At 41.0% G+C, this 12,173-nt stretch overlaps 1 protein-coding gene and 1 long non-coding RNA gene across 3 annotated transcripts; both read right to left on the bottom strand.

Annotated features, from left to right (window-relative positions):
* Positions 1-984: 984 nt before the first annotated feature.
* ahsa1a (AHA1, activator of heat shock protein ATPase homolog 1a) lies at positions 985-12,051 on the bottom strand. 2 transcript variants are annotated; one of them, XM_064925012.1, is made up of 10 exons: positions 11,946-12,051; positions 11,506-11,644; positions 7,039-7,229; positions 5,143-5,225; positions 4,884-5,001; positions 4,685-4,776; positions 4,069-4,194; positions 2,023-2,124; positions 1,875-1,926; positions 985-1,499 (listed from the first exon to the last, which is right to left on the bottom strand). In XM_064925012.1, the coding sequence occupies exons 2-10, from the start codon at positions 11,583-11,585 to the stop codon at positions 1,327-1,329; spliced, it is 1,017 nt and encodes a 338-aa protein (XP_064781084.1). In that variant the 5' UTR covers positions 11,586-11,644; positions 11,946-12,051; the 3' UTR covers positions 985-1,326. The 2 variants fall into 2 exon arrangements, with proteins under 2 accessions (XP_064781084.1, XP_064781085.1); XM_064925013.1 differs by having other exon boundaries at positions 11,506-11,615.
* Positions 7,292-10,670, bottom strand: LOC135505832 (uncharacterized). The gene is made up of 5 exons (XR_010450315.1): positions 10,439-10,670; positions 9,602-9,862; positions 9,293-9,416; positions 9,069-9,141; positions 7,292-8,211 (listed from the first exon to the last, which is right to left on the bottom strand). It is a non-coding gene; the product is annotated as an uncharacterized LOC135505832 (long non-coding RNA).
* Positions 12,052-12,173: the final 122 nt, after the last annotated feature.

Genomic DNA, 12,173 nt, shown 5'->3' with positions numbered 1-12,173 from the left:
CTCCTCTGTAAACTAGTCATCTCTGTATACCCGTCGCAAGACCGACTGGATGATGCTTATTTATAAAACCCTCTTAGGCCTCACTCCCTGCCTGAGAAACCTACTGCAGCCTTCATCCTCCACATACAACAGCTGTTCTGCCAGTCACATTCTGTTAAAGGTCCCCAAAGCGCACACATCCGTGTCGCTCGTCTTTTCAGTTCACTGCAGCTAGCAACTGGAACGAGCTGCAGCAAACACTCAAATGGACAGTTCTCAATCTCTTCATTCAAAGAATCAATCATGGACACTGACAGTTGTGGCTGCATTGTGATGTATTGTTCTCTGTGCACTGTTTATCCCATGTTGCTGCCTTGCTATGTTGTCGTCTTGTGTTGTCTCGATGTTTTGTCCTATATTTATATTTTTAATCCCAGCCACAGGAGGCCTTTTGGTAGTCCAGTGTTTTCCACCACCATCGACAAAACATCAATTTATAAAATTTCTCAGAACGTTGTCGCATCCCTCCGATAGAGTTCCAGACACTTGTAGAATCTAGGCATTGAAGCTGTTCTGGCTCGTGGCGGCCCAACACCCTATTAAGACGCTTTGTTGGAGTTTCCTTTATTTTGTCAGTTACTTGTATATCCAGTGGGATAATATATCCCCATCCATCCGTCTCGATCTTGTACGATCGTATCCAAAAGGAGTGTCTTCTGGATGTGTTAGCTGAACTATATTATTGATGCCAAAACCTTTTGTAATTAAATGTACATGTATCACCTGCTGTCCATTTTTCCATGTGTGATGTGAATTGTTTGAAGTCTTAATTTTGTTTATTCAGACTATCACTAAGATTATCAGGCTTGAGCAACCATGTTTCCATACAATTTTTTCCAGAGAAACATCACCGGACATAGGGTAGCCATCGAGCAACAGTATTAACAAGCATTCTTTTAATCATTTGTCTTGCAGTTAGTCGTCATTAAACCCCCCAAAACATAATTCAGTAAAAATGTAATTTATTTCAGCATGACACACTTCAAATGTGCAGAATTGGAGATTGAGAATGCTAATAGTTAATTCCAAATATACTGTAGATCGAGTAATTGTTTCTACATCTCAATTTGCCTATAGACTCAGTAAAGTAAGCACAGACATCAAAGAAAGCCTTGAACCAATGACCCTTACACGGACTGCCAGTCTTCCAAGTGGAAAAGGCACCGTTTGTCTACGCACGATGTAGGGCTGGTGCTACAAGAGACTGCACTAAAGAGAGTATTCATCCACATTAAATAATCAGGTTCTTTTTTTTCTAGTTTTTTTTTTTTTTTTTTTTTACATTATTCAGTAGAGTCGGGCCCCGAATCCAAAAGTCTGTTTGATGGCTTCAAAGTAGTGTCTCTTCCAACCCTCCTTTGTCCGATCCTCCTCTACCGTCGGGACTCCTTTAAATTCTACCTTCAGCTCAGTCTCATTGCCTCGATCCTTCATGTTCAGGGTAATAGTTGCATAGTGCTCTGGAAAAGGGAAATCAGAGCCAGTTTTAGAATCACTTGTTGCTAAAACAATAATATATCCAAGCCAGTTATGTTACTATCCAAGGTTTCTCAAGACCAGTTGTGGGCACCCAACTGCACGGTTTTGTTCCTGCCAAGTAGCAACACACTGGATCCAACTAATCATCATGCCTGTAATTAGTTGAGTCAGGTGTGTTCATTGTAGGATGGACCAAATCCTATATACCCTGAGGGTGCCCAGGAGCATAGTGGAGAAAGCAGTTAAGAATTGTAGAAATTACCCATATAAAAAAAGACCTAAGTAGAGAAATGCTGAAAGTTGCCAAGGAACACACACAAATCAAGGGCCCCACTGGGCAAGGTGGGGAAACCTACCACATGGCCAGGTCTTGAACCTCCATTTCATAACTATCTTTTCATCTGGGACCTAAGAAGCGGAAACCAAAACCAGTTAGATTTGGCATTTCTCCGCCAATGGGTCATGATCAACAGAACATGAGCTCAAACAGATGCATGTCCTCACCAGCTCCAGAAACTCTCCGTTGACGCTTCCCTCTAGCAGCTGAAACTTCCCTCCTTTGTCTCCATCGACCACTGCTGCAGTATGGGTGAACGCCTGGACCATCTGCATTACGATAGAGGAGACCATAGAGTAGTCAAATCAGCACGGATTCCTATGCCCATTCCTAAGCCAATTGTCGTCATGATTCATAAGAGTTATGGGACGACAATTTAAAAAGTAGGTAGGCGTTATATAATAATAGGCAACATTTTTAAAGCGGAAGTAATCCACTGAGTTAAAGTCTAGTCTATTGAGGTTGGACTTCAATCCCTATTAAAAGCAACAGATGCAGTAAAATCCAACATAAGGGTATTGGAGTGAATAAAAAACATTTGCACTGAAAATTAATTGCAGTGGTGAAATTTGCACTAGTGAAGTACAGGGGGAAAACGATAGCAAATCAAAATTCTATCAAAACCTTGGTAGAATACTTTCCATTGAAGGCAAACAAACACATGCACTCAAATATATACTTACTGGTTTTCTGTGGAAATTGTATTTATGCAAATTGTGTCAATTCAGCTTTGTTGCTATTGATACTTTAATGTCAAATTTGTGAATTAAACCATTCTCTACTGACTAGGGAAAGTACTGGGTTGTATTCTGAAAGGGGTCCCCTGACCCCTCCCGTCTCAGCCTCCAGTATTTATGCTGCAGTAGTTTATGTGTCGGGGGGGCTAGGGTCAGTTTGTTATATCTGGAATACTTCTGTCCTATTCGGTGTCCTGTGTGAATCTAAGTGTGCGTTCTCTCTCTTTCTCTCTCTCGGAGGACCTGAGCCCGAGGACCATGCCTCAGGACTACCTGACATGATGACTCCTTGTTGTCCCCAGTCCACCTGGCCGTGCTGCTGCTCCAGTTTCAACTGTTGTGCCTTATTATTATTGGACCATGCTGGTCATTTATGAACATTTGAACATCTTGGCCATGTTCTGTTATAATCTCCACCCGGCACAGCCAGAAGAGGACTGGCCACCCCACATAGCCTGGTTCCTCTCTAGGTTTCTTCCTAGGTTTTGGCCTTTCTAGGGAGTTTTTCCTAGCCACCGTGCTTCTACACCTGCATTGCTTGCTGTTTGGGGTTTTAGGCTGGGTTTCTGTACAGCACTTTGAGATATCAGCTGATGTACGAAGGGCTATATAAATAAATGTGATTTGATTTGGATTTGTATTCATTAGTGCACATCGTAGAAAAACTTTTCGCAACGGGAATGTTTTTGCAATGAAAACCAAGTTAAGAGTTTATTTCCAAAATGCTATTAAACTTGTGTTTTTCAACAGAAATGATTGCCAATGGGTACCTTCATGTGTGTTAAATATTTCACATCTCATTTATAGATTTTAGATATGAATTAAACAATTGTTTTTGTAAAACGCTGTATTATGGTTAGCTTGAATGGAATGATTGTATCCTGTATATTTGACTCTGATAAGATGAATGCACAAAGCTAAGTCGCTCTGGATAAAAGCATCTGCTAAATGACAAATGTGAAATGTAAATGTTTTAAATACAGATCTCATATGACAGTATTTCATTATGTTTTATGTCACAAATGTATCATTTGTACAGCTGTATTTGTTATGTTTGACTGTAAAACCTGAGGCGGATATACAGCGGCTTGCTAAAAATCCTGATTTGTCTCTCTGAAATGAAAACATTAAGTGGTAGATTTTAAACAAATAGATGTCTGTCATTACACAACCCAATGCCATGATTAGATTGTGAAAAAAAACTCATACATTCTTGACACAATAAATGTTAATTTACCAACATTTCTGAAAATGGATATATAGCTTTTTGAATATAAACTCTTCCAAGTGTTTATTGGACAAGTTCAGGTTAGTCCCTCCAGTTTCTGCCCTTACGCGGTTGTTTGGTTCATAGTGAATTCATCCCTGAATTGGTTTCCAAGCATATTACTTCAGCCTGCCATATCTGGCCCAATCAGTGATGTTGGTGGAAAGGACAAGGAAGGGAAGCTAGTATTTGACTACTTTACTACTCACGTCCTGGTTGATGAAGGTTCTGTACAGCTCGTCAGGTGAGGTGAGGAAGGTCTCCTTGAGACTAAACTTGCAGGTGGGGATCTTGACCCCTGTGCTAGGAGAGGGGGCTGATACGGAGGAGCCAATCTGGGGACATAGACAAGCGTGATCATCCTGTTATTCATACATTCTGATTATGAATACTTAAAATCCAGAACGTGGGAAGTTCAGTAGATGGATTACGTATTGGATTCATTATGTGGCGCTTTACATCAATAAGGGGGATGGGGAAATCACTTAATTCACTACCTATGTTGGAATTCTACTTGAATGGACACTTATCAGTTGAATTCTTGTCAATAAAAAAAACATTCCAATTTCTTTTTTCTTCAACACACAACATGTATGGAACATTTCCTACACGGTTTGTTATTGCTAGTAGGGTTTTAATCATGCTCATTAGCCCCTTAATACAGGGGTTCTTTGATTGTCTCAATTCTTCCCCCTTCTCCTTTTGTGTGTATGAGATTAAAGTAAATATTAGCTGGAGAGAGTTTCCACCATTGTTAAATCCATGACAGATGTGAAATAGGAGAAAGGTAGATAATGGGGACGTAAGGTGAGAACTGCCACCCACCTGGGTTTTGTCCACTTTGACCTTTGTCTGCGTTGGCTGTGGCTTGCTCGCCACTCCATTCGCCGTTGGGAGGATCATGCCCTGAGTGAACTCTGCAGTCATCAGAAAAGTTCAATTTCAATCAGTATCAAGCTCAACTATTAATATCTGTATAAACAGGCACAAGGGTTAAATTGACTTTAATAAATAAAGGCCTCACCGGATTTGAGGTGGTCCACATAGCTCCCCAGGGCAGCGCGCACTTTCTTCGCTCCCTCCTTCTTCATGAGTTCGGTGAGGGTTGTGTTGGGTTCATCTTTGCAAAGTGACACACTGATCTGTGCCCAGGGGGGGGATAATACCCAATGTTAGGTGTGGTCTTGTTCTTTTTACCATTACAAAAGTAATGCAAAGAAATAACATTACAACCAATAGCCATCAGCGGTCGATGTGCAAATTAGCATTCTGCCATAACCTACATCTAGGTCGTCCATGTCATTTTCATCAGAGAGGTTGGGAACTTCGATGTTCCCTTTGTACTTGATTCCGGTTTTTGATGTTCCTGGGACAGAGAGGGAAAGAGATGTCATGAAGCCTACTTTGAAGAGACACTATGACAACCCACCCACTTCTCACTGAACCCCTGGGGCTTTGTGTGCTGGAGAATATAATTACAGTCTCATTGCCATGGAAACAAGGGCTATGCTGCTCTTTAGCAGGCAAAACCCTCTGCTTCAAACAAAATGCAGGATACATTTGGTAGAAAATACACTGGCAGAAAACCTATGTTCAACATGAGTTCCATATAGAGTGATGTGTGTCTGCTTGTGATCACGAGGCCAAGTATCATGATACCACGGTAGGGAAAAAAATGGCAAAGGGGACGGCTCGGCTCTGTCTCCCGGATGCTTGTTCCTGTTTTCTTCATCTTCTGAGCATGTGCTACGCAAAAACCTGTCAATTAAATTCACACTGCCACTCAATACAATTCACACTAATACAGAATACGGCATAGATCGGCTGATTTGCTCATATTTGCAAAGGCCTACCTTTGGCTGCAGGAATATACGGGCATGAGCTGCATGTCATTGTGGCAGGCTTCAGTTAACACACCTCCCTCCTTCACACGGTCTCCCTCAAACACACCACTCTCTCTCCCACAAACACTGCTCCCAACTTTCAAAACACTAAGCACCAAACAGAACTTAAGGAGCACCAGAAAGAGATCAGTTTTTGATGTATTTTAGGCTTCCGTTAGGCCTATATGAATCATGGGGACATCACATTGGGGCGGCAGGGTAATCTAGTGGTTAGAGAGTTGGACTAGTAACCGGAAGGTTGCAAGTTCAAATCCCCGAGCTGACAAGGTACAAATCTATCATTCCGCACCGGAACAGGCATTTAACCCACTGTTCCTAGGCCGCAAAGATTTTTTTTATATTTTTGATTGAAAATAAGAATAAAATAAGAATTTGTTCTTAACTGACTTGCCTAGTAAAATAAAGGTAAAAAAAAATAAAAAAAAAAAAAAAAAAATGAGTAGCAGACCCTTTTCCTTTCTTCCTGTGCCAATCAAATTTGCCTAAACCAACTTTTAAAGGTTGTTAGCAAGCTAGGGTCCATGACTGAACACTTATCAAATCAATAATTAGCGACCCGGGATTAGTTTAAAACGGCCTGCGACATGGTTTGTGAGACGATATAAAATGCATGCGAATACCGATAGAAAGAATAAAAGGCATCTCTGGTAATATGGGTCTTATTTGAACCGTTTAGGCTAGAGACAAAGCGTTTTCTTTGCTGTAAAGCTGCACGCATGTTTGTCAATTTCCCCTCTCTGGCACTCACGAGGCTGCGTGGTAGCGAACTTGCAGTCCACTCAGACTGGCCTGTGCTCACGGCTTGTAACAGCCGACTAAATGAAACAATGTATCAAATCTTGCGCGCTGCCCCAATTGAACAAATCTACAACCATAACAGAAGACTCATCAGGGCCTGTGCACCCCCACCACGTCTAAATTATATATTTTTTAAACTGATGGAGGAATAGATGTGCATGAAGAGTGGACGGAGAGAAGCGGTGAGTGAGGGCTGGAAGAGGATGTGGTTGGCTGATTACAGCTACCACAAGTGATATGCGCATACAAGTGAAGTGGATATTATTGAACCAGAGCTTACTTGTGGCCGTTGCTTAAATTCCACTGAATTTATTAACAGACTAGGCGCCAGCAGGTTCATTTGATCGGTAAGGCCGAAATATTCAGTAGTATTATATGAAACGGTACTACGGTATTCTAAAATGTTGGCATCAGTATCATGGCGTTTTAGTGCTGTTATACCGTATACCGTTCAACACTAGCATCTGCTGCACTCACCAGTCCACGTCGCCTTGACGTTCCACTCGTAGAAGTAGATGAGCTTCCCCTTGCGGTTGTTGATGGATGCCTCACCGTCCAGATTGGGGATGTCGGTGACCTCGCAGCTCCCCTCTGGGCCCTCCACGCGCAGCCCCAATAGAAGCTCCTTCAGCTTGTCTGTTGACCAGCCGGTCACATCTCGTTCAGTCCTGTAGGGACACACAATGAACATATTCAACTGGGTTGCGTTCATTGGGAAACAGTCAACAGTCAACAGTCACTGTAACAAAGCATTCTGTAACAGAATCAAGCATTTGTTATTGGAGGATTTCCCCATTTCAAGGGCTTTTTCTAGAGGGACTCAAAAGTCAAGCTCCTTTAATAACATTCATAAGCAAGTGAATTGTTTCCTGTAAAAATATAGTTCAGTTGTAGTTAAGGGGATTCGTTGACAGTGTTTACTTTGCTCGCACCATGATCACAGTGAGGCAGACCATAATGTAATTTCCCCTGAATAAAAGTAATGATCAGGTAGAGAAAACATTTCACTCTCACGCTCGTAGCTCTTTTCGGTTCAGAGGGTTGTGATCATTGCTACCGTTTGGTGTCAAGTGTTATAAATATCCCCCATCTGCACCACAGTTGTACCCTGTCCCCGGTGGTCCAGAAATAGCTTTGCTTAAAACCCTTCAGTCAATGCCACCAACTAGAACCTTCCAGAGGCTTCTCGACAAACCATAGGGAAAGAAAACAAAATAACTTGGGCGCCTAACACTCAAAACGTTTTGATACCGTGTGAATCTCTCCGACAAGGTGACTTATCAATATACCGTGCTCTATTTACTCAGATTTGAAAATGATAATTACCATCAAAGTAGCTATCATACAAGACTGCAAGTTCCTGCACATCATCTCTAGCTGACACCGTCGCTGTCAACTTGCTAGCTACCGTGATCCAAAATGAAAAGTTTTTTTTTTAAAGTGTATTTACTGTTCTCTTATTGAACTAATATTTGCTTTTGCATTTAGTCTTGCATAGAACTCTATCCTATTAGATGTCTAGTATTTATAACATGCCACGAATACTAAGATTCTCTGCAAAAAAAGAACTAGCTATCTAGTTGATATTAGCCCAATAACCTTACTTCAGCTAACCAGATCCTCTTCTCCTTCAGCCAGTGTCAGTCTTTCCTTAATGATAAGAAATCTATTTCAATTCATGGTGTCAGAATGCACTGCTGTATTAAAAGAAATTCAGAACTAACTTGACATGTTCTGTTGCAGATTCAAACCCAGATTAACTCATTGCAGAATGTATCCATTATGAATAAGTGTATTTGACAATACACCTAGTCACCCATAAAATCACATCAAACACCTGAACTCCGACAATTACACTGTTTAAGAAATCAAAATAGTAAACGATGCATACATATGCATAACATATAAACCTCTGCATTTAAGCCAACATTAAAAGGATTTAGTCATCAATGTCACAAATCTGGAATGTCAAAGAGCACCATATGAACTATTATCATCATCCGAGAGCACACAGATTCTGCTTTTCCATTTTAGGAATTAGACCAGCACAAATAAGTGTAAAACAGAATATTGTGATTTTGGTAAGCAAGTTACAAATTGAAATAGTATTTATCATCAAACCTAGACAACTCCAGGAGAATGAGAAACACACACTCAAAACAAGGAAGCAATGCCTAATCGCAGCTATATCAACACACTTGTCAATTTAACAGGTCCATGTTGCTGCTGTCAATTGTGAGCAGATTATTTACCACTGCATTCAGTCTGAACCCCAGAATAAGCAGCAGGAGGACAACATTACACAGATGAAAAAAAGGTAGCAAAAACAATACACCACAACACTTGTGTGTTTATAGAGATAAGATTTAAACTTGAAGTGTTGAATGACCATAAAAAGGTATAGTGTGGAGTAATGGTTAACTAGAGAGATGTTTGACCATGGAATAAACATAAAATGGGGTGCTTGTATGCTTCTGCAGCACTTTTAGGCACATGTCCAGTCATACTCTGGGTCTCAGTGTGTGTCCCTTGACGTCATTCCGTCTCAGTTGCAGCATTCAATTCGTGGTCATCGTGTGCCTATGAATTACAACATTAAAGACAATGAGTGATCACAGCATTTCCACACATTGAGCCATAGACAATACAACTTCAGCATTGAGGACAGCATTTTGTTGACAACATGGTGGTTTACACTGTCTACTGTGTGTAAATGATGGAAGAATCTTACAATCAAATGGAACTACAGCTGGTGTATGTGCTTCCTTAGGCCTGCACATCAACCAGTACTGGGAACACTGTAGACTTGGAATGCTTGCTCTCAAAGTGCTGCTTGAACGTCTTCGGGTCTGCATCTATAAAAATCAAGTACAAAATGGAGGAAGTTAATCTGTGGCTTAGATTGAAATCAGAAATTGACGAATTATAAACTAAGCAATACGATGCAAAAAACAACTACCCATATGAAAAGACTGTGCCACACAGGCCAGTACAATAGTCTACACATGGAGAGAAACCTAAAGGCACGCACGGTACTAACCAATACTACTTAACCGACAGACAGGGCAGGTGTGGACCTGGGATGCAGTCTTCTGGTTCGCAGCTGCTGTCGTCTCGGCAGCCACCGCCATGACATCAGTCAACAAGTTCAACTTGAGAGTGGAGCATGTGTTATATATCAATAAACCCATGCAACGTCTTCCTGCAATGTCTGAAACAGACTAAAGCAGGAGAATAGTGTTCCAGGTTGAAACAGCGTACCTTTTTGAGAGGTGGCAAGACTCAGGCACACCCACTGGTTCTGGAATAGAGACGGTGCAAATAAGGTTTGCAATTTTGCATCAATAACATGACAGTAATTCTACCTCAAATAAATATGCGAGTACCAATTACTTTAAAACCCACCATTGTAGGAAGGACTAAATAAGGTTACATAACATTGCATACTAGCTATACTAATGATCTGTCCAGATGATAACAGAAAACAATGTTTTCCCACAGTAAATTAAGCACACTGTTGACTCAAGAGGATGCTAATCAGTCCATCTCTGAAACCTCCCAAAAAGCAAGACTATAATAATACAGCTAGCTAAGGTAGCTATACACAAAATAATGCCAGGCCCTAGCTTCACCATCTAAGTTAAGTAGCAAGCTAGACTTAATTTATAAAGCCAAGGACAACTAAACTTGTTTTAATTGATTTATCATTAATTTAAATGGCTAGATAAACAGTTAATACAGCCACCTAGCCAGGCTAATGTTGCTAACTAGATAACAGGCTATTTCAATTTAAAACTTGCCCAAGACAGTTAACAATTGTCAATTTCTGATTGACTAAATGAGGCTAACATTAGATAGCTAATTCAGAGATTCTTACCTTTGCCTCAATGTGGCAGTATCGTCCAGATCTTCAAGGCCCTGGTGAGTGTCGTTAAGCTTGAGACAGGCATTTGTAGTTCTAGACGATAACCGCATTAGCAGCCAATTAGCATAGTTATCAAAACGTACCGGCAGGGTAAACCTACATTAAAACACAGCCCTTAATTGAAGCGTTTCTAAAATCCACAATGGCTCAAACGAACAGTGGAAAAACGATTGAAACCTTTTCTGTGTTTCTGTGTTTGACTGATTAGAGTCCTTGTGGCTCAGTCGGTAGAGCATGGCGCTTGCAACGCCAAGCGTCGTGGGACTAATACAAAAGTAGTGGCCCCAGCCGACTTGTAGTCGCTTTACTATAGGTAAGTGGATCGTCCACCAAAGTCACACAGAAATATGAGTTACAGATCTTTCACTCATTGAAAGCAAGTCTAAGAAGCAGTAGATATGTTCTATGTGCCGTATTTCTATTGCTTCCATTCCTTAGATTTCGTTGTTGTATATTTTACTTTTGGTAACGTTATTGTACACCAGCTATATTTTTGGTCATGGGAAATATTTCATAGCGGTTTATAAAGTACAATTATTCTCTACACTATACTTGCTTGTTTTGTCAGATTAACTGAAATGAGGCTAACTATTAGAATTTTAGCAACCAAGAAATGGCGGAGCTGTTTCTGCACAGTGCATCTTTAAAACGCAGAAATAGTCTAGGGTAGAGAGCTACGGAACGCTCAACTCCGATCTCATAAAAAAACGCAGTTGAACGTTTCGTTCTCATAAGAGAACGTAGGTGAGCGTTCCTCGGCTTATGGACAGTACAGCTCAGATGCTGCTGTAGCCTCTCTCAACCCCTCACTTGATAACGACCTGCCGACAAGCACCCTCATAAGAACAGAAACGGAGGTGCAGGTTATGCAATGTATACGACAGCATAATCGAATCCCACAAAACATGCGATATTTGAAAAAGGCCTTTTGCCGAAGTCTCCTGAGACGGCCTTTTGCCTTAGTCTTCTGGATCTGAGACACCCCATCTAGCTGAAGAAAGCACACTAACGTTACTCACCAATGCCAGTTATTGACGTTTGTTGCATCGGCTCTCTCCTCCACGATCCAGCGTGGATCCCCTTCTCCCCATTTCGCCATGATGACAGCGGTGTCTAGTTAATGGTTTAGCTACAGTAGCAAATGTTATTTGCTAGCTACTACAAAAAAAAAAAACGTTCAAAATAATTTCCTAAAGCTGGCTAACGTCAGCTAACTAGCTAGTTAAATTAATTACAAATGCCTATAACCAAAAAGGATGAAACGCGACGAAAAGCTACGCTAGCTACACAGCTAGCCACAGGCTAACGTTGGTAATATCAACCTAGATGGCAAAGTGTAGCTACTATGTATGTATTTTTTACTGACAAATTCAATTAATCGCTAAACAAAACATTAAACCGACTGTAAATCCTTCGTATTTCATCTATCTAAAACTGCGTTATGGCCGTAGAAATGTACCTGAGCGCCGGTGTGCTTGGTTTTAGGACCCTGGTTTTTCTCGAAAACTCGTTTTGAAATGCAAGGAGCTTGCGCACTCGCCGTAGAAATTACTAGAAGCGGACTAGAAATGACTGGAAGGGGAAAATAAGCGGATGTAGCTACTTGCGGAAGTTCCTGTCAAAAGGAAATGGTCGTCACTAGTTCCAAAGCCACACACCTCGCCTATTTCTACCATTTCTCTTCTTT

The sequence above is a fragment of the Oncorhynchus masou genome, chromosome 19 (genome assembly GCF_036934945.1).
Source record: "Oncorhynchus masou masou isolate Uvic2021 chromosome 19, UVic_Omas_1.1, whole genome shotgun sequence".
Taxonomy (NCBI): domain Eukaryota; kingdom Metazoa; phylum Chordata; class Actinopteri; order Salmoniformes; family Salmonidae; genus Oncorhynchus; species Oncorhynchus masou.
Note: the sequence above shows the minus strand (reverse complement) of the source record. Positions and strands in the feature narration are given on the sequence as shown.

What these genes read in the sequence shown, in the direction of transcription:
- ahsa1a (XM_064925012.1), bottom strand. Translation starts at nt 11,585, where the DNA reads ATGGCGAAATGGGGAGAAGGGGATCCACGCTGGATCGTGGAGGAGAGA. An exon ending in CGTCAAGGCGACGTGGACTG is followed by an intron (nt 5,226 to 7,038) that starts GTGAGTGCAGCA and finishes TCTCTGTCCCAG; the next exon opens with GAACATCAAAAACCGGAATC. An exon ending in TCAAAGTGGACAAAACCCAG is followed by an intron (nt 4,195 to 4,684) that starts GTGGGTGGCAGT and finishes CTATGTCCCCAG; the next exon opens with ATTGGCTCCTCCGTATCAGC.